Here is a 20,813-nt window from a genome sequence, read left to right as displayed (position 1 = left end):
CCTTCTGCCTGTTACATACATTTTGGCGACTTTAATATACCATTTCACCCTATGGGTGTATGGTATAAAAAGCGATTTAAAAAAAAAAAAAAAACTAAATATAGCTTAATATTAAAAAACTTGTTTTATAAAAAAACTTTTTTTCACCAAAAATGTTGATTGGTTTAGACTTTTAGTTATGATTGTTCATTTCATCGTTTGTCCATTAGCTACTATTAGCTATATGATATAGTATTCTGATCCGTCTGATTCTGGCAAATGTACTGTTTTTATCAATAATTAGTTTATATATCGGACTTTTATTCAAATATAGCTATGATTTTAAAACGCCATTTTTAAATTTCTACTAGTGCGCCACTTTGCCCCACCCTTAGTTTAAGCATTTTAAACTTAATATTTTAAAAACGTGTGAATTAAAAAAAAAAACGAAGTGCAAAGCATAAGTTAATACATGTCGGAACCTATTTTAGTTAACATCTATCAAAATTAAAAATTTATTCAATGTTTTTAAAACCAAAAAAAAAACCAAAAAAATTGATTTTTGAGGTTAAAAATTACATAATCCCTAAAATTTCGGATACTACGAATTGGATACGTCTAAGTTTATGATCCAAATATAGCCTACCAAAATGCGATCTTAGGACACTTATCACTTTTTGGATCGTGCTATTATATTTCAAGATAATTTGACTGCGCCGGATTGTCCCATGCGCCGATTAGCCCCACTCTCCCCAATATAGTTTATTGGGTCGGAAAAGCTTCATGCTGCCTGATACATACATTTTGGCGACTTTAATATACCATTTCACCCTATGGGTGTATGGTATAAAAATACAAATCATAACTTTTTGTATTCTTTCGATAAGCTTTTTCGTAATAAACCAGTCAGTTAAAAACAAAAAGAGTTTTGCCAAAGACAGACACAAATGAAAATAAATTCTATGCCGCTTCTATTATATCTTCTAACACTGTATTTAATCTTTAAACTTTCACAACCGTTCCGTCTCGTTTTCTTCTGATAGGCCCTCGATGTTTTTCTTCGACTTCGGCCCTTCCCCTTTGCATAACCTATGATTTGTGTAAATACTAATATCAGTGATCAACCTGCAGGCGCTAATTTTATGTGGTTTTCCATCGATGCAACCAAACGAGCAATTTCGCATTATTTAGCTGCTGATTTATATGTATTCACTAATACAAAAGTTCTATTTATCCGATCTGATTGAAATTTAAGTATGACAATAAAAATTAATAAATAATAGTTTATAATAAATTAATCCATGATTGTGCATATATATATATATACATACATAGGTATCTACAGTGGTGGTGATGATTTTATGACGTTTTAAGCCTTTTGTAGTGATCTTCTCGACTTCCAAGTAACTAAATAAAGAATTTTTATACCCTTGCAAATAGTGTATATTAATTTTGGTCAGATCGGGTGACTATACCGATACCGATCGGGGTCTCCCGATCTTAATCAAAATTTGGGCAGTCATTTATGAGTGTGTTATCCTTTTTAGAAGGATATGTTAACAAACATTCCTTATATAGACAAATATAGATAAGAACTGTTATCTCTGAAACTTGACTAGTTAAACATATTTATTTCATTAAAAACCAGAGGTCCGGTGCTAACGTCGACCTCGTCAAAGTTTGTATACCCTTGCAACTTTTTTGGTAACTCTTTCCTTACCTATAGTCATCAAAGTGAAAAAACGTTTTATCATTTTAACATTTTGATCAAGAATATATATACTTTGTGGGGTCGGAGATGCTTCCTTCTGCCTGTTACATACATTTTGGCGACTTTAATATACCATTTCACCCTATGGGTGTATGGTATAAAAAGCGATTTAAAAAAAAAAAAAACTAAATATAGCTTAATATTAAAAAACTTGTTTTATAAAAAAACTTTTTTTTCACCAAAAATGTTGATTGGTTTAGACTTTTAGTTATGATTGTTCATTTCATCGTTTGTCCATTAGCTACTATTAGCTATATGATATAGTATTCTGATCCGTCTGATTCTGGCAAATGTACTGTTTTTATCAATAATTAGTTTATATATCGGACTTTTATTCAAATATAGCTATGATTTTAAAACGCCATTTTTAAATTTCTACTAGTGCGCCACTTTGCCCCACCCTTAGTTTAAGCATTTTAAACTTAATATTTTAAAAACGTGTGAATTAAAAAAAAAAACGAAGTGCAAAGCATAAGTTAATACATGTCGGAACCTATTTTAGTTAACATCTATCAAAATTAAAAATTTATTCAATGTTTTTAAAACCAAAAAAAAAACCAAAAGAACGAAAAAAATTGATTTTTGAGGTTAAAAATTACATAATCCCTAAAATTTCGGATACTACGAATTGGATACGTCTAAGTTTATGATCCAAATATAGCCTACCAAAATGCGATCTTAGGACACTTATCACTTTTTGGATCGTGCTATTATATTTCAAGATAATTTGACTGCGCCGGATTGTCCCATGCGCCGATTAGCCCCACTCTCCCCAATATAGTTTATTGGGTCGGAAAAGCTTCATGCTGCCTGATACATACATTTTGGCGACTTTAATATACCATTTCACCCTATGGGTGTATGGTATAAAAATACAAATCATAACTTTTTGTATTCTTTCGATAAGCTTTTTCGTAATAAACCAGTCAGTTAAAAACAAAAAGAGTTTTGCCAAAGACAGACACAAATGAAAATAAATTCTATGCCGCTTCTATTATATCTTCTAACACTGTATTTAATCTTTAAACTTTCACAACCGTTCCGTCTCGTTTTCTTCTGATAGGCCCTCGATGTTTTTCTTCGACTTCGGCCCTTCCCCTTTGCATAACCTATGATTTGTGTAAATACTAATATCAGTGATCAACCTGCAGGCGCTAATTTTATGTGGTTTTCCATCGATGCAACCAAACGAGCAATTTCGCATTATTTAGCTGCTGATTTATATGTATTCACTAATACAAAAGTTCTATTTATCCGATCTGATTGAAATTTAAGTATGACAATAAAAATTAATAAATAATAGTTTATAATAAATTAATCCATGATTGTGCATATATATATATATACATACATAGGTATCTACAGTGGTGGTGATGATTTTATGACGTTTTAAGCCTTTTGTAGTGATCTTCTCGACTTCCAAGTAACTAAATAAAGAATTTTTATACCCTTGCAAATAGTGTATATTAATTTTGGTCAGATCGGGTGACTATACCGATACCGATCGGGGTCTCCCGATCTTAATCAAAATTGGGGCAGTCATTTACGAGTGTGTTATCCTTTATAGAAGGATATGTTAACAAACTTTCCTTATATAGACAAATATAGATAAGAACTGTTATCTCTGAAACTTGACTAGTTAAACATATTTATTTCATTAAAAACCAGAGGTCCGGTGCTAACGTCGACCTCGTCAAAGTTTGTATACCCTTGCAACTTTTTTGGTAACTCTTTCCTTACCTATAGTCATCAAAGTGAAAAAACGTTTTATCTAAAAAGGCTAAAGTTTGCGAAAGAATGGCCCACATTCTTAGCATAGGAAATAACGAAGTTTTTGAACAAAGTCATTGTTTTCCACCGATTGTTCCTATGGAAGCTATATGACATAGTTACCCGATCTTGATCAAATTCGGCACAGTCATTTACAGATATATTAAACTAACAAATATTTAATTTGAAAGCAATCGCGTCAAAAGTATCGAAGTTATTGAAGAAAGTCACTGTTTTCGATTGATCGTTCCTATATAACATAGTCACCCGATCTTCATCAAATTCGGCATAGTCGTTTATATGTGTAATAAACTCATCATATCAAATTTCACGACAATAGCTCAGAAAATAACGAAGTTATTGAGAAAAGTGACTGTTCGTGACTTTGCGGTTTGTATGGGAGCTATATGATATGGTGGTCCAATCCGGCTGAATCCGAGATATACGCCTGCAGTATATACATGCCTACATGCAAAATTTCAGCTCTGTAGCTCTTTCGGTCTAGGAGGAGTTTGCGTTGATCCAGTCGGACGGACGGACGGACAAGGCGATTTGAACTCGTCTCGTCGTGCTGATCAAGAATATATATAGTATATATGGTCGGAGATGCTTCCTTCTATGCGTTGCACACTTTTGACCAAAATTAATATACCCTTTTTGCATGGGTATAAAAATACTTTGTCTAACGCATTGTTAATCAACATTAGAGATTGGAAACTGGAAATTGTTGACTTAATTTATTGTTTAATTTTTTTGTTGTTAATGGTTTTATGCTTAGTTAAGTGTAAAATCGCATTAAATGACTGAACGATAATTTGTGTCAGAAATGAATAATGATGAAAATGTCGTCTTTTGTCGTTCCGCAAAAGAACGTCCTACAACGTCCTGCGGCGCACTTAGCATGGTATTTTATCATATGTTTATACGACATCTATATAATATAGTCATTTGTCATTGATCAAAATTAATAGAAAATAGAAAATTTTTCGACTGATCGCAAATTTGGCACAGTCATATTAAACAGACAAATAATTAGTAATAATAATAATGCCAATAGCTTAGAAAATAACAAAGTTATTGTTAGTGACAGCCGTTTCTATAAGAGAGAACATTTAGTGGTCCGATCCGTCTGAATCCGAGATCGACAACCGCTGCTGTATATGAAAGTCCACATGCAAAATGTAAGCGCGCTTGTTGTAATTTTGTATCGTATCGTCGTCCTTATCAATGTACTTCATATTTTACATAAGCCCTTTTTGCAAAGGTATAAAAATTGATCGTTGCTTTGTTTTCTCCATCTTTCTCTCATAAGTTTATCAGCTGCGCAGGTTTTCTCGATTGAGTCAAAATATTTTAACATTTAATTTTGCGCTGTGTAAAGCAACTTCCGCAAATTCTAGATAAGTACATGAATTTCAGTCACTTACCACTTATAAAAATGATTTATGAAGATAATTTTTTCCTTTATTTAAATATAAAACAAGCTAACAACCATATCTGATTAATTAATCTCTTCAGGGGTGGGAATGGTTTTGCAATTTTTTTGTTCAGTTTTTTCTTTTTTTTTTAATCTTTAAAGTTTCAAGAATGTTGTGTGAAAGTTTGAAGTAAATCGGAGTAAAACAGACAAAGTTATAGCGCTTCAACTGATTGGTCTTCAGTAAAGCTGTTTGAGTATAATAAACTTTCAAACGCGTTTTCCTCAAAACGACTTTTTCAAAGTCCGTGTTCACTGTTATTTAAAAACTACTTGACCGATTCATTTCAAACTTGGTGGACATATTCTATATATAAAATACCTCCCACCAACGTTTAGTTTACATTTTTTTTTTCATTAAGTGTTTTTATACCCTTGCAAAAAGGGTATATTAATTTTGGACAGAAGTGTGCAACGCATAGAAGGAAGCATCTCCGACCATATAAAGTATATATATTCTTGATCAGCATGACGAGACGAGTTCATATAGCCATGTCCGTCCGTCCGTCCGTCTGTCCGTCTGTCTGTCCGTCTGGATCAACGCAAACTCCTCCTAGACCGTTAGAGCTACAGAGTTGAAATTTTGCATGTAGGCTTGTATATACTTCGTTATTTTCTAAGCTATTCTCGTGAAATTTAATATTGGTGAGTTAATTACACATATAAACGACTATGCCAAATTTGATCAAGATCGGGTGACTATATCATATAGCTCCCATAGGAACGATCGGTGGAAAACAGTGACTTTGATCAATATCGTCGTTATTTGCTATGCTAAGATTGTAGGCCGTTCTTTCGGAAACAGCTTTTTTAGATAAAACGTTTTTCCACTTTGATGGCTATAGGTAAGGAAAAAGTTACAAAAAAGTTGCAAGGGTATACAAACTTTGACGCGGTCGAAGTTAGCCCCGGCCCTCTGGTTTTTTTTACTCTCAAAATGGCGGAATTTTTCGCGTAAAATTGAAATTTTGACTTTAGACTCCAATAAAAAATGTTTAAGTGAAAAATAAAAACCGCAGGCTATAGGGGGGAGGATTCAATGATACTTTAACTAAATTTTAATGGTTTTTGACTTCAGATAATTTCCGACCGAGATGATCTAGGAAAAGCTCTGCAGCCGGCTGGTTTTCCAAAATTTTTTTCATTCAAAGTTTTTAAAATACTGTTAGAAGTATACTTAATAATGTACACATTACCAAAAAAAAAATTACAAAAAAGGATTTTTTTTTGCCCAACAAAACCATTCCCACCCCTCAATTTTACAATTGTTGTATCCATATATGTATATGGATTAGCCGGAGATTCTTTCATCGATACAAACTTTTGACTACCATTAATTCATCCTTTTCACAGGAGTATAGGAACTAATCGGGAACCTCAAAACACAATAAAGTCAATACAGACTGATAAAATGAACAAGTCAACTGAAAAAGTGAGTCAGTAACTGATCAAATGAGCTAAGCTTGTTCAGTCATTAAAAAGGAGTTGAACTCGTTGAACAAAATAATTCATTTGGTCCAACACTAATAAAAACCTAGATTTCGAAGATTATACACTTGTGTTTATATGGCGTATTGCGAACAATTTTATTTAATTTTTTTTTGACATATTGATTGTACATTGTAATATCTATCAATAAATTAATACAATCTGAATAAAAATACCCATGTTATGGACGAAAATGGCTGATGGCCGGTGGCCGTGCTACCATTTGACCAGAGGGCCGGGGTTAACTTCGACCGAGTCAAAGTTTGTATACCCTTGCAACTTTTTTGGTAACTCTTTCCTTACCTATAGTCATCAAAGTGCAAAAACGTTTTATCTAAAAAGGCTAAAGTTTGCGAAAGAATGGCCCACATTCTTAGCATAGGAAATAACGAAGTTTTTGAACAAAGTCACTGTTTTCCACCGATTGTTCCTATGGAAGCTATATGACATAGTTACCCGATCTTGGTCAAATTCGGCACTGTCATTAACAGATATATTAAACTAATAAATGTTTATTTTCGAAGCAATCGCTTTAAAAGTAACGAAGTTATTGAAGAAAGTCACTGTTTTCGACCGATCGTTCCTATGGGAGCTATATGATATAGTCATCCGATCTCGATCAAATTTTGCAGAGAGCCTATTAATATAATAAACTCATAAATATTAAATTTTACGACAATAGCTCAGAAAATAACGAAGTTAATGAGAAAAGTCACTGTTCGTGACTTTGGCGTTTGTATGGCAGCTATGTGATATGGTGGTCCAATCCGGCTGAATCCGAGATTTACAACCCCTGCAGTATATACAAGCCTACATGCAAAATTTTAACCCTGTAGCTTTAACGGTCTAGGAGGAGCTTGCGTTGATCAAGAATATATATACTTTATATCAGGGGTAGGCACAAAGAGAGCCAGCTCAAACTGTCAATGTATGTGCGCGCTTGCTTGTGTGCGTAAGCTGCTTTACACTGCGCGAATCGTATGTGAAGAAACGAATAAAAAAATTAAACTGCAAGTGAAAAAGAATAATTCCGACCTAATTGTATTATGATATACATTTTACCCTATAGGGACAAAATATTTTTAAAGTTGCCATGTAAGAAAGTGAAGCATTAATTTTTCTGCGTGTAGCTGCGTAACAAAGCGACATAATACTGCTGTCGTCAAAAGTCTGTGCGACACTAGCTGTTTTTTTACGCTCTCAACTTGTACTTCGTGCTTACATCGGCATGCACACAGACGGCCACACGAGCAATTGCCGAGCAAAAGTGCCCGCACGGGCTATGGGCGCCTACCTCTGATCTAAACCATGGTTGGCCACCGAAATTTAACTTGGGAGCCGGCTCTTTACCGGCAGAGGCTGGGCAGAGAAAAAGGTCACTTTTGCGAGTCGACGCACACAAAAATTTGTGTGCCTCGAGTTTTATGGCGGGTCATAAAACGACCTTTTTTGGGTCGAGCGAGCGATCGTCGTCGAACTTGTAGGCAGAGAGACGGACAAGTCCAGAATTTTACGGGGAGGGGGAAAAAGGTCGCGATCTCGAGCTCGCAACGTGTTGGCAGAGGGAGTGAGGGACAAGTAAAAAATAAGAGTTGTTGTTGATGAGTGGTCGCGATCGCGACCCTTTTTCCCCCTCCCCGCAAAATTCGGGACTTGTCCGCCCCTCTGCCAACAAGTTCGACGACGATCGCTCGCTCGACCCAAAAAAGGTCGTTTTATGACCCGTCATAAAACTCGAGGCACACAAATTTTTGTGTGCGTCGACTCGCAAAAGTGACCTTTTTCTCTGCCCAGCATCTGCCGGTAAAGAGCCACGGGAGCCAAAAGAGCCACTACGTGGCCATCCTTGATCTAAACAATTTAGTAATACCGTCTCTGCAAGAGTATACAACTTTTATTAGCATATGCCCCAGCAATGAACAATTTACGTTCCTGTATCTCGTGCTCAAAGCAAGTCAATAGTCCATGCCGAAAACTTTGTCAGAGTTTTCCTTATTTATTAAAATCATGCAAGTTGTGCCTCGAATCAAACCAAAGCTCTATCACCATCTCTTCTCCTATCTATGTCTCTTTCAGTTTAGCAGTACTCATAATAACTAACACATTGTTAATTGGAGGAAAACCGAGTTGAAAAAGGTTAGAAACTCAAGAGAGCATAAAACAAATCTCTGACATGCAAGACAGAAGCAATTCAGACACGTCACGATCATTCTAAACCCAAGATTAAAAAGCAACATTACAAAGCCTAACGGAGCAAAATGAGTGGCGGCTGGTTGGATATGATGAGTGCGGCTACTGCCTCCGCCTCGGTTGCTGCTGCCGAAAAGAGAATCAAACCAAAACCAAAGCCAAAGCCATCCAAGCGAATCAGAAGTCATGAAGCTGGCAAAATTAGACACACTGCCACATCTGCTGGGATCCATCCATCCAGTGTTAGCTCAAATCTCTACAAGGTTTTTCGAGAACGCTTTCTCGACACCGATGGTGCGGGTAACTATCACAAGCTAACGCAAAGGGATGCAGAATCTGGCCAAGTTGTTAACAGTGACAGCTCCGATGAGAAAAGCCAATTGACTAGCAGCAGTGTGGAGGATCTCTTTACGCAAGAAACGAAACACCGCAGCTGGAGAAGCCGAGTCTCGTCGAATCAACCTAGGGACAGGCCAAAAAAGGTAAGTGCTGGCTTTCCATTTTAATATCAGCGACAACTAAACCTATTAACGTATTAATCTGAAGTCTCATCAAGTACAGTCACATTAGTACGTGCTCGAAATTGGTTCAAGCCAAGCACGAGTCTCAAGTAATTTAACATCGATGGAACAATCAATTTACATATAGAGTAATATAAGTTCGTTTGTACACATATTTTAATACTTTGAATGCTGTGTAATTTGTAGTCTGTCATTTTCGTAGTTGATATTTTCGTTTTATTAGATAATTTCAATAGAGCTTTCAATGAGATATAATTTATTAATGAGGTTAGTGGTTGCTACGCTCTGTTTCATATCCCAGTAATCTCAATATTTTACACTTCATTTTGTTGAAAAAGTATATTTATTTTGGTCAAAAGCTTGCAACAAACATACATATGTACGTATGTTGTCGTTAAGAGTATTTTTAAATATAACATATAAAATGAATCACGATTTTCTTATTCTACATACATAGCATTATATACAGGGTTCAAGACTGTTAATTTCAAAAAAGTTCGCTTTTTGGGGTCATACAAATGTGCGCGATCTTTTTAAATCTCTACCTTAGAGGGAAGAAATTACTTTCGCTGTCTATTTGTTTAAATTGTATTATTTGTTCGGTCAAAAAGCATAGTAAGTGTATACAAACTTCGAAAAGTCACAAAGTTTGCTTAAATTACTGGGTCTTACATCTTTTATGAGCACCCTATGGGTGCATGGTACAAAAAGATATGGAAATGATATTTGGAAGGTTTTGTCTGAGCATTGATGAATCGAGTTGCAGAAAAAGAGTTTGGAACATGTAAAAATATAATTGCCACGGACGACAAGGGTTAATAAATATCGGCACAGCCGAAGTTAGCTTCTTTGATATTTATTTTTTGATAACGAACCAAGAGCAGTCACGCATGCGATTTCGGTGGTTCACATAATCTCTAGGATAAAGAAGTTGATGGATAAATAGACGAGGTTTGCTTAATTTTTATACCATATACTCATTGGGTGAAATGGTATATTAAAGTCGCCAAAATGTATGTAACAGGCAGAAGGATGCTTTTCCGACCCCATAAAGTATATATATTCTTGATCAGCATCAACCGAGTCGATCTAGCCATGTCCGTCTGTCCGTATGAACACCTAGATCTAGTGGACTGTAAAAGCTAGAGCCACCAAATTTGGTAGGTAGACTCGTGTAGTATGTAAAGTGATCAAGTTTATTTCAAATTTTGGCCACTCCCCTTTCCGCCCCCGCAATTTAAAAAAAGCGTTTATCTCCCGTATTTCTATACCTTATGCAATCAAATTTGGCTCACTTAAATTTGATACTAATATCCAGCAAATCAAATGTCAAATTTGATCAAAATCGGACAAAAAGTAGCCGATTTATGCATATAAACGTTTTTCCATAAGGCGGGAGTTGGCCGTTGGCTGGTGGGGGCGCTAGGGTGCTCGTATGCTTGAGTGAGCGAGATACTAAGATATGCTTGTAAAAAATAAGCAAATGCATTTGTTATTATAAATTTGAAATATTTTTTTTTAATGGTCTATGGTATAAATAAGTCGGTTAGACGACTTACTTACTTCATTTAGATTAGTTTTGAAAATAATTTTTTTTTTGTGAAATATAATAAATGTCCAAATTATTTAGATCGGTCTTAAAATAGCCGTGTTATGCGTATTGCTTTTGACATTTTGGGCCATAGTGGGGAGTTGGATAACGCCGATTTCAAAAAACCGAGTACTTCAAAATCCAAAATAGCTAAGACGGTTAACGATGTTCTGAAAAGGGTCAGAGAACGAACAAATGAGGATGCTGAAACATTGCTGGATTCCTTCAATATCATACAACTTTCATAAGACGCAGCAAATTAAAAATTAACATAATTGACGTTAAATTAGATAGAGCAGATAGACCCCCTCAGGTGAACCTGTCAGACCTGGTTTGTTCCGTAGTAGCGCCGGATATTTGAAGTACGTAGCGGTTTAAGTCTGTAGCGATATGTGAGTTCTTAGCATAAGCCAGCAGTTTGTAGGGTGTACCGGCCAAATGTCTTAAGGAGGGAATCTAAAAGGTGAGAGCCCAGGCACCTACGCCTCGCAGTCACTAAGGCTGAGCAATCACATAGGAGATGATCCTCTTGAGTCCAGAGTCTCTGTGGCTTCTTGGCATATTCTTCTGTGGTGCATTCGTGTATTTTGAGTTTGTGCGAATGGAATAAGAATTCAGTGCGTTAGTCTAGACGAGAGGCCCCATGTGCAACTCAGCAACCTTTGGGTTGTGTAGAGAGCATTGGTCGACTTCTTTGACCTTTCCTCGAAATTTGCCTTTCAAGATGGCCGACGTAAGTGATCCGTTATCAGTTTAGTTAATTTTTTTGGCTGGGGTCCAGCATGGTACCTTATATCTCTAGCTAATGAAAATGAGGTCTATATTGACCGCATTTATGCTCAGACCGGCCTCTTATGCCCATGAATGCATAGCCCTGCAGGTGTTCTTCATAAGTGAACTCAATGTAGATGAGCATTTTTCAGTGATGATAATACTTATGTCGTCCGCATAAGTAGTGATCCTGGAGATAATCTTTTAAATTTCTTAAGAAGGTTGTGAGCACACTGTTCGACATCAAGGGAGAACGCCCCCTTTGGGGTATTCAGCCGTGTGATTCGTTTAAAATAGATTCATGTCCTTGTTCTGCGTGTACCTTCCTGCATTGTAGTCAGTTGTGAATGCTCCAAGCGCGTACTCTTGGGAGTGCAGCGCTTTCTCCACGGGCGAAACAACTGCGTGTAGTGCTTTTTATGTGTAGCTTTTTTTTCTTCAGCTGGCAGATCACAGCTGGTTGGCTGAGCATTACCTTCCATCGGGCTTTTTCCGTATTTTTACGACGAGTTCTATATTCTTTTGAGACGATTTCATCGTCGGTCAGCAGTGCCAGTTTGAAGATTTCTGAAAGTGGATTTCGTTCTGTTCGGATTTTGGCTTTTTCCGCCTACTTTCCTTGGTGGGTCTGCATGCTTTGTAATATGCCGCCAGAAGTTTCTGAGTGAGGTTAGATTCCACATCCCCTCAGTTTTAACTCTACCAGAGCTAAGCAAACTTCTTAAAACTGCTATTCGAACACGTTCCAGTTAGTATTTCGTTTGTTCCTGAGAGGTTTCTTCGACACTTTTCGCTCGAAATTAAAATCAAATCTGATATACCTATGGTCTGAGAAGGATGGTTTGCTAAGAACCGTCCATTTTCCTAGACTAGAAGAGGGTTAAATCAAGCACATTGGAAGAGGTTGGGCATATCATGTTCTCTGCCTCTTTATTGGTTTAGCACGTTTCTCAGAAACTATAATAGATGGAGACATCAAATTTGGCAGGTATGTAACCATTTAGAAAGAGCGCAGATTTTGTATATACTGAAAATAAATTTTGCACACCAAAATCAAAGGCGAGCGAATACCAACTATAAAATCGGCCTGAACATATCCAAGTTATTCCTATTTAACGTCGCTATAGTGCTTCTGTGCTTGAAAGACTGAGCGAGATATACAGACATACATATGATATTATAAATTTAAGACATTTGATTTACTTGGTAGCTAATCGGCGGTACTAAATCGGCGAGACAGCTTTTTTACATCATTTAGTAAATACCAAAGATTGGATCGCCTTGAAGCTCTTATGGAGAAGATAATGGACCAAGTTGCTGCCATGACACAGCTCCTAACGTCAATCACGGCCCAAAAATGCAAATAAACCTCCATATCGTCCTATGGAACGCAATAACACACAAACATTATAACCGCCAATGTCCAACCACGAAAACTTGCTGATTGTCCCCGGACAGATTGCAAATTCGCTATATTGCTGTCAAATAAAAAAAAAAAAAAAATTTAGTAAATACCGATTGAATACCAAAATTTTGTGATTGTCGAAACTAAATTCGGCACACTAGTTAGTCCTAGACTATTCCAACAACCCACCAATTTTTATTACAATCGAATAGGAATATTCAAATTATACTTACAAAAGTGTTTTACCAGGCGTTTTAAAATGGCGGAGGTGGCCGTAGGCTAATGGCGTGGTAGAACTTTATTTAACACTCAAGAAAAGGTAAGCTATAGAGTAATTTTTAGAGCTAAGTTCTCTTAGGCGCGTCGCGGTAGGAAGTTTTTTTTTAAATTCGTCAGACGTCAGATCTGCAGCGCGTCTAATTTTTTTCTTGTAGCGCAATAAAACGATAATTTATCCATTAACTTCTACATGCCAATGTAGTTCTGAAGGTGTGTGTTGGCCTCCCCTGCACCTGGCCCGTGGTTCAAATGATGTAGAGGTAGTCGAATATTTTTTTTTTTTTTTTAAATTAAAATGCTTTTATTATAAATATGTACATACATATGCATATATACATTGTACATAAATATATCATCTGTACTTATATGTATAGGGGAGAGTGGGGCTAATCAGCGCATGGGGCAATCCGGCGCAGTCAAATTATCTTGAAATATAATAGCACGATCCAAAAAGTGATAAGTGTCCTAAGATCGCATTTCGGTTGGCTATATTTGGATCATAAACTTAGACGTATCCAATTCGTAGTATCCGAAATTTTTGGGATTATGTAATTTTTGACCTCAAAAATCATTTTTTTTTTTCGTTTTTTTGGTTTTAAAAACATTGAATAAGTTTTTAATTTTGATAGATGTTAACTAAAACAGGTTCCGACATGTATTCACTTATGCAGTGCACTTCATTTTTTTTTTTTAATTCACACGTTTTTAAAATATTTAGTTTAAAATGTTAAAACTAAGGGTGGGGCAAAGTGGCGCACTAGTAGAAATTTAAAAATGGCGTTTTAAAATCATAGCTATATTTGAATAAAAGTCCGATATATAAACTAATTATTGATAAAAACAGTACATTTGCCAGAATCAGACGGATCAGAATACTATATCATATAGCTAATAGTAGCTAATGGACAAACGATGAAATGAACAATCATAACTAAAAGTCTAAACCAATCAACATTTTTGGTGAAAAAAAAGTTTTTTTATAAAACAAGTTTTTTAATATTAAGCTATATTTATTTTTTTTTTTTTTTTTAATCGCTTTTTTTTATATAAAAAACTTGTAAAACAACGATGCGCCACATTCCCCCCTCTATTTTTGACAACGCCAATTTGGGGTATGTACGAAAAAACCGCTACAGCTTTGTAACGGTAAATTATATCGAAACGTATCTTTGAACAATAGTTCGACAATGAATTAACCTTTCATTTAAGTGCTCATATGAGAGGATACGAGCTCCCGATCAGGATATATGAAGGGTTAAAAAAAATGCGCCGATTAGCCCCACTCTACCCTATGTATATTTTGTATAATAATTATGTTAACTAATTTTTTAGAATATATGTATGTATGTATGTACATATATGAACGTGAAACTTTATGTATATGGGTATTTCCAGGATCGCGAACGCGACATTTGTACGCCTTTACATGTTAAAAAAAAGCCAAAAGTTGTCATTTTTAAAAAACTTTTTTCACGTGTTTATAACATATTATTAACACAATTTCTATTATAAAAGATAACCCTTAAAGCCTTGCCGTTTTCGAGTTATAAACAGAAAACAATGCATCGCGAACGTGACAAAAAATGGAAGTCTTGTTTGACTTTGTCTTGATAAATGCGAAAGTCTGCGAATTTTGGCAAGTTATTTGATTGAAAATGATTTTAAACGGTAACTAAATATTGCAGTTTGCCATTTTAGAAATAATTTTAATACGTTACTTACATTTTTGTTTTTTTTACAATTTTTTTCAAAAATTTGTAACGTGACATGGCGAACGTGACAAAATTTCATTGAAGTGGTGAAAGAAATTTTTCATAAAATTTTATTTAGAAAAACCAAAAATATAACTTCAAAACTTAAAATATAGCAATAATAATAATAAGGAAACTGGTTTTAAATGAGAATATTAGGAAATATATATTTTTTTGGAATATGCTGTTTGAATTGAATTTTTCTGATCCCTGGAATATTTGCCGATTGTTTCCATTTTTCTTTTATGTTTGATATTATTATAATTTCACCTGCTTCAACATACAAAATGCGAATCCCGAAAACATTATTTTTCGCGCATTTATAAAAATCAAACCCTGAAATATTTGCCGATTGTTTCCATTTTTCTTTTATATTTGATGTTATTATAATTTCACCTGCTTCAACATACAAAATGCGAATCCCGAAAACATTATTTTTCGCGCATTCATAAAAATCAAATGCATTATGAAGTATGACATTTTTTGTTTTCGTTATTTGCCACACTTTTCTCTTTAGTACAGCTCCAACCCCATCGACGGCTCCCTTGCCATGCGAACATGCAAAGATTACACATCTGCATAAGATTAAGCTTATATGAACGAAAAATAATAATATTTTTCTAATAAGTCAAACTTACAATGGCGAACGTGACAAACTTTTAAATTAAATAAAAAAAATTTCACAAGCGAAAAAACTTCTTTTTTTTTCTTTGACTTAAGTACGAATAACTTTTTTTGCACATTAATTTTCATCAACTTCCTTCGATTAGAAATGCAGTACTGACGAAAAATTCATTTTTTTGCTCGCGAACGTGACAATGGAATAGCAGGTGAAAGAAAGTCAAAAATTTCATCGATGTTCATCGATGCTTGCCTCATCTATATTTCTATTTTTGCAATAGTTTGTTGTTGTTTTTAAAATCTCGTAAGAAGATTGCAACCATAAAACGAATGTATAATAAATAAAAACAAAAAGCAAAACCTGCACCAAAAGTAGCCCAAAATGGAAAAAATCATGTTTGTAACTTTCTGTGCCAATATTTTACAACAACATTAAAAATATGCTGAAAACTTATTAAATTCTTTCAATTCAAATATTTCTTAAGCATTTTAAAATAAAAAATCATTTGTTTAACAACTATTAATTTTTTCGTCGTGGTGGACCTTTTTCTGGAAATGCCCATATGTATAACTTTATTAGATGTACCTACCTATGTATGTATGTAACGTACATTTTTCTCATTTAGCTTTGAAAACGCATGCATGTATGTACATATATACAACCATGTAAATGCATTCATATGTATGTACATATTTATGCACATATGTTTTCATTACTATTGAATACGTATGCGTACATATGTACATATTCAAATGTTTGTACACACTTGGCCTTAAAACCCATGCGTACACACATCTATGACGGTACATACATATGTATGTACATACATACATATGTATACATTTTCGGCAGGCAAGTGTGCATGCATATATGTATTGTTGAAATATTGGTTTGGTTGGCTTAGTATTAGTTTAGTTTTTAACAAAAGCACAATAATCTTTTTAATTGTTTTATGATTGATTTTATATTATTAGATTTTATTTTATCAATTTTCACACGACCAGCCACTTACACGTTTCGAATAGGAAAGAGGAAGTAAAGAAGACAGTGTGGCCGTACATTAATTTTTAGGCTTTTCATAATGTTATTTTTGCAGGTTTAAATAACGTCGCAACTTTAGCTATATATGTATGTTACGTTATTCAACACGCCCCCTCAAAAATTACATTATATTAATTTAAAAAAAAATATTCCAATAATAATTCAATTACTGTGACTGGTGCGTGTACTCTGGGAGGTATTACAATATGATCTGGCATTCACCATTAAGATTGGGAAAACCCAGAAAAACCAATCAGATCATTTATATCATTTAAGCAAAACAAACATTATTTTCATTTCAAGAAATAAGATTATTTTCTACTTGCTCTCTGGCAAAATGATATTTAATATCTATGTGCTTTGACCGCTTATGACATGATGAACTACTGGCTATGCTTATACATCCCTGGTTATCTTCAAATATTATTATAGGTTTGTCTAGTTTAATATAAATATAAAGCCAACGAAAACATCTTCAAAATCAATATTTTTTTTAAAAAATTAGTTTCATGTCAACGTTTCCTTTAAGGTACCTCAGAACCCTTTTTAAACCTTTCCATAGTTCTATATTATTTTTATTAGTATATCTACTTAGAATATTGACGGCTGTTGCAATATCCGGACGGGTACAAAGCATTATGTACATTAAACTTCCAATAAAATTTTGACAAGGAGCATCACATGTGTCGTCTGAGTTTAACATTTCATAATTTAGTTTACTTGGAAGTGGATTATTTACAGATTTACATTCCTCCATATTAAATTTACTTAAAACCCTTTTTATATAGGCAGATTGCCTTAACAATATCTGATCTTGGCATATTTCAATTTTCATTCCAATGAAGTGTCGTATTTCCCCCAGATCTGTCATTCTAAACTTTGTCATAAGGTATTGTTTGAAATTGCTCATTATTTTTAAGTCTGATGTCGCTATTACTAAATCATCCACATATAATAAGACATAAATATTCTTATTTATATTACCTTGATCTTGAACATATATACACGGATTAACAGGAGAATTCTTAAATTCACACTCCTTTAGCGCTTGCTCAAACCCTTCAAACCAGCACCTTGCTGCTTGTTTGAGCCCATAAATTGCTTTATTCAATTTACATACATTTCCATCATTGCAAATAATTCCCTCAGGGACTTTCATATTTCTTCTTTTAGCATACCATTTAGAAATGCCGTTTTAACATCCATATGATGTACTTTAAAGTTATATTGGACAGCAATAGATAACACAAGTCGAAGACTAGGAATTCTAGCAACAGGAGCGAATGTTTCATCATAATCTATTTGATATTTTTGTGTAAAACCGCGTGCAACTAATCTTGCCTTACATGTAGCTGGATTTCCCATTTCATCATGTTTAAAAGTAAACACCCACTTACTATCTACAATATTCTTATTTTCAGGTCTTTTAACAATAGTCCAAGTATTGTTTAAGTCATGAGCGGATAATTCTACTTTAACAGCTTCTTCCCATAAATCCTTATCACTTCTTTTTATTTCTTCGAATGAATGAGGGGCTTCGTCAAAAATTGTGTGAGCATTGAAAAGATAATTAGTAGAACTTGATTCATCTTCGTCATAGGAAATGTGTGGTTTATTTTTCAATCTTTCGCTTTTTCTAGTTGCATCATTGATGACTCTATTTGAGACTTCACAAGGCTGTTTATCATCCTTACTCTCATTCGGGAAACTGTCTTTATTATTGTCCTTACTCTCATTCAGGATCTTTGGTATGCAACATTCCATACTCTCATTCTGGAAATTCACCTTTTCATTATCCTTACTCTCGTTCAGGATATTCGGTGCACAACATTCCATACTCTCATTCTGGAAATTCACTTTTTCATTATCCTTACTATCGTTCAGGATATTTGGTACACAACATTCCATACTCTCATTCTGGAAATTATCTTCTAAATTTTCCTTACTCTCTTTCGGGAATTCAATGTTTACTTCATCCTTACTATCATTCTGTTTAAGAATAAACATCGTGTTCATCTAAAGCGGCTTCACCAAATCAGATGCACTAAAGAAAATATAATACAGCTATACTTTGGCACAAACAACTAACCTAGCATATGACTAGAATTACAATCAGCCACACGCGTTGTGGGAAAAACACTTGTTATTGTAAACTAACCCAAACGATCACAACGGCAGGATGTCATGTGGCCGACGCCGTGCTTAAAATAATAATAATTTTTCAACCCCCGAATACGTGGGTGTGAGTCGCACTAGAATTGTTCCTTAAGAACAATTGTTAGCCCCTAGAGCCTAAGATTTCCTATATAAACTCCGTACTTTTGTAAATAAAATGAGTTCATATTTTGAATTCAACGAATGAAGATTGGGTTATTTTCCTTCTCTCCGGGAATCCCTATTCAATTCAGAATGTCACTTTTAACAGCTCTTGAGTTTACCATATTTGTCTCATCAACTAGTTCATATCCCACAAAGATACTTTTAAAAGATTTATTGTCGAATTTCCGTTTTCTAATTTTATTGTGTACGTATACAGTTGAACCAAATACTTTTAAATACTTTAAAACTGGCTTTCTATTATGCCACATCTCATATGGCGTTGCTGCACGATCTCCAAGTGCCCTACTTGGAATTCTATTTATTATATATGTTGCTGTCAGAACAGCTTCACCCCAAAAATATTTTTTTTAACTTTGCACCATTGACCATTGACGAGCCTTTTCAGTAATTGTTCTAATCATGCTATCTGATACTCCATTCAACTGTGGAGTATATGGTACAGTTAAATGCAAACTGACTTCTTTCTGAGTACAAAAGTCTCGCATATCGCTAGGGAAATATTCCCTACCATTATCGATGTATAGGTTCACAACTTTCAGGTTGAAGTGCGCTTCACTTTTTGCCACAAAGTCTTTAAACATTATAAATACATCTGATTTATGTTTTATTAGGTAAGTAACACAATAATGTGTAAACTGATCTACAAAAACTACATAGTAATTTTTATCATCAATAGTTGTGGGTGTAATCGGACCGCAGACATCAGAATGTATAACAAAAAGTGCTCTACTTATATGTTCTTTATTTTTATATTTGTCAAAACGTAATCTGGCTTGCTTTTCATTTAAACAAGCTTCACATATATCGTCTGTAGGATTAACTTTATCAAGTAGTCTATTATCTTGAAACAAATTCTTTCGCTTTATTTCTAACATTTTCCCTATACTTATATGGCCCAATCTTTCATGCCATAATTTATATAAATTTTCAGTTTTTATATCAACTTTATATGCTTTGAATTCAAAAATTGGCATTTTGTACTCACCTGAGTTTTCGGCAATAATAATACCACCTTTTGTCAATTTAACTCCAGACTCGTCAAACACTTCTGTCACTCCAGCCTCTTGGAGTCTTTTTACAGAGATTAGATTTTCTGTAACTTCTTTGCAGTATAACTCATCTTCTAGTGTTATCTGGTACCCATTTTCAAGACGAACGATTCCACGTTTTGTTGCAAAGATGTATTGCCCTTCCTTGGCGATAGCAATCTTCACTGGAGTTTGAAGTTCAGCAGAATCCATAAAAAGTGTTTCATCATTTATTATGTGGTCGGATGCACCCGAGTCAAGGATGAAATTCACATTTGTTTTCAACTTATTATTATTTGAATTTAAACTTTTAATCATGAACGCGAAACCTGGCGTGGTCGTTGCAATATGAGCTTGTGTGTTATTTTCTTTATTATTGTCATTTAATAGTTTTTTATATGCATAACAATTTTTTTTATGTGCCCTGGCTTGCCACAGTGGTGAAATTTTATATTATTTTGTTTGTATTTGTCATTATATGGCTTGCGAGTAGTATTATTTTTATTATAATTTTGATTTTTATATTTATATTTGTTATTATAATTGTTTTTGTAGTTATTATTATTATACTTATTTTTAACCTTTACGTGTAATACCTTTTTACTTGTGTCATTATTAGCGTTGTTTAGTTTTGTCTCATGATCGAGCAAACGGTGCTTAACAAAAACTAGAGTAAGATTTTCTTCCGACAGTGTCTCTATAGCAGTGATGACACCCTCATATGATGTTGGCAAAGTGTGCAGTAAGTGCAAAACCTTGTCCATTTCGGCTAACAATTCATTAATCATT

At 34.5% G+C, this 20,813-nt stretch overlaps 1 protein-coding gene across 1 annotated transcript in view; it reads left to right on the top strand.

The window, feature by feature from the left end:
• Positions 1 to 8,604: 8,604 nt before the first annotated feature.
• LOC6651952 (venom dipeptidyl peptidase 4) overlaps positions 8,605 to 20,813 on the top strand; it is a 199,019-nt gene continuing 186,810 nt past the window's right edge. The window contains exon 1 of the mRNA XM_023180963.2: positions 8,605 to 9,157. Within this exon, the coding sequence (XP_023036731.1) occupies positions 8,744 to 9,157 (414 nt within the window). The 5' untranslated portion in view covers positions 8,605 to 8,743. The remainder of the gene's footprint in view (positions 9,158 to 20,813) is intronic.

Source organism: Drosophila willistoni (genome assembly GCF_018902025.1).
Source record: "Drosophila willistoni isolate 14030-0811.24 chromosome XR unlocalized genomic scaffold, UCI_dwil_1.1 Seg106, whole genome shotgun sequence".
NCBI classification, from domain to species: Eukaryota; Metazoa; Arthropoda; class Insecta; order Diptera; family Drosophilidae; genus Drosophila; species Drosophila willistoni.
Note: the sequence above shows the minus strand (reverse complement) of the source record. Positions and strands in the feature narration are given on the sequence as shown.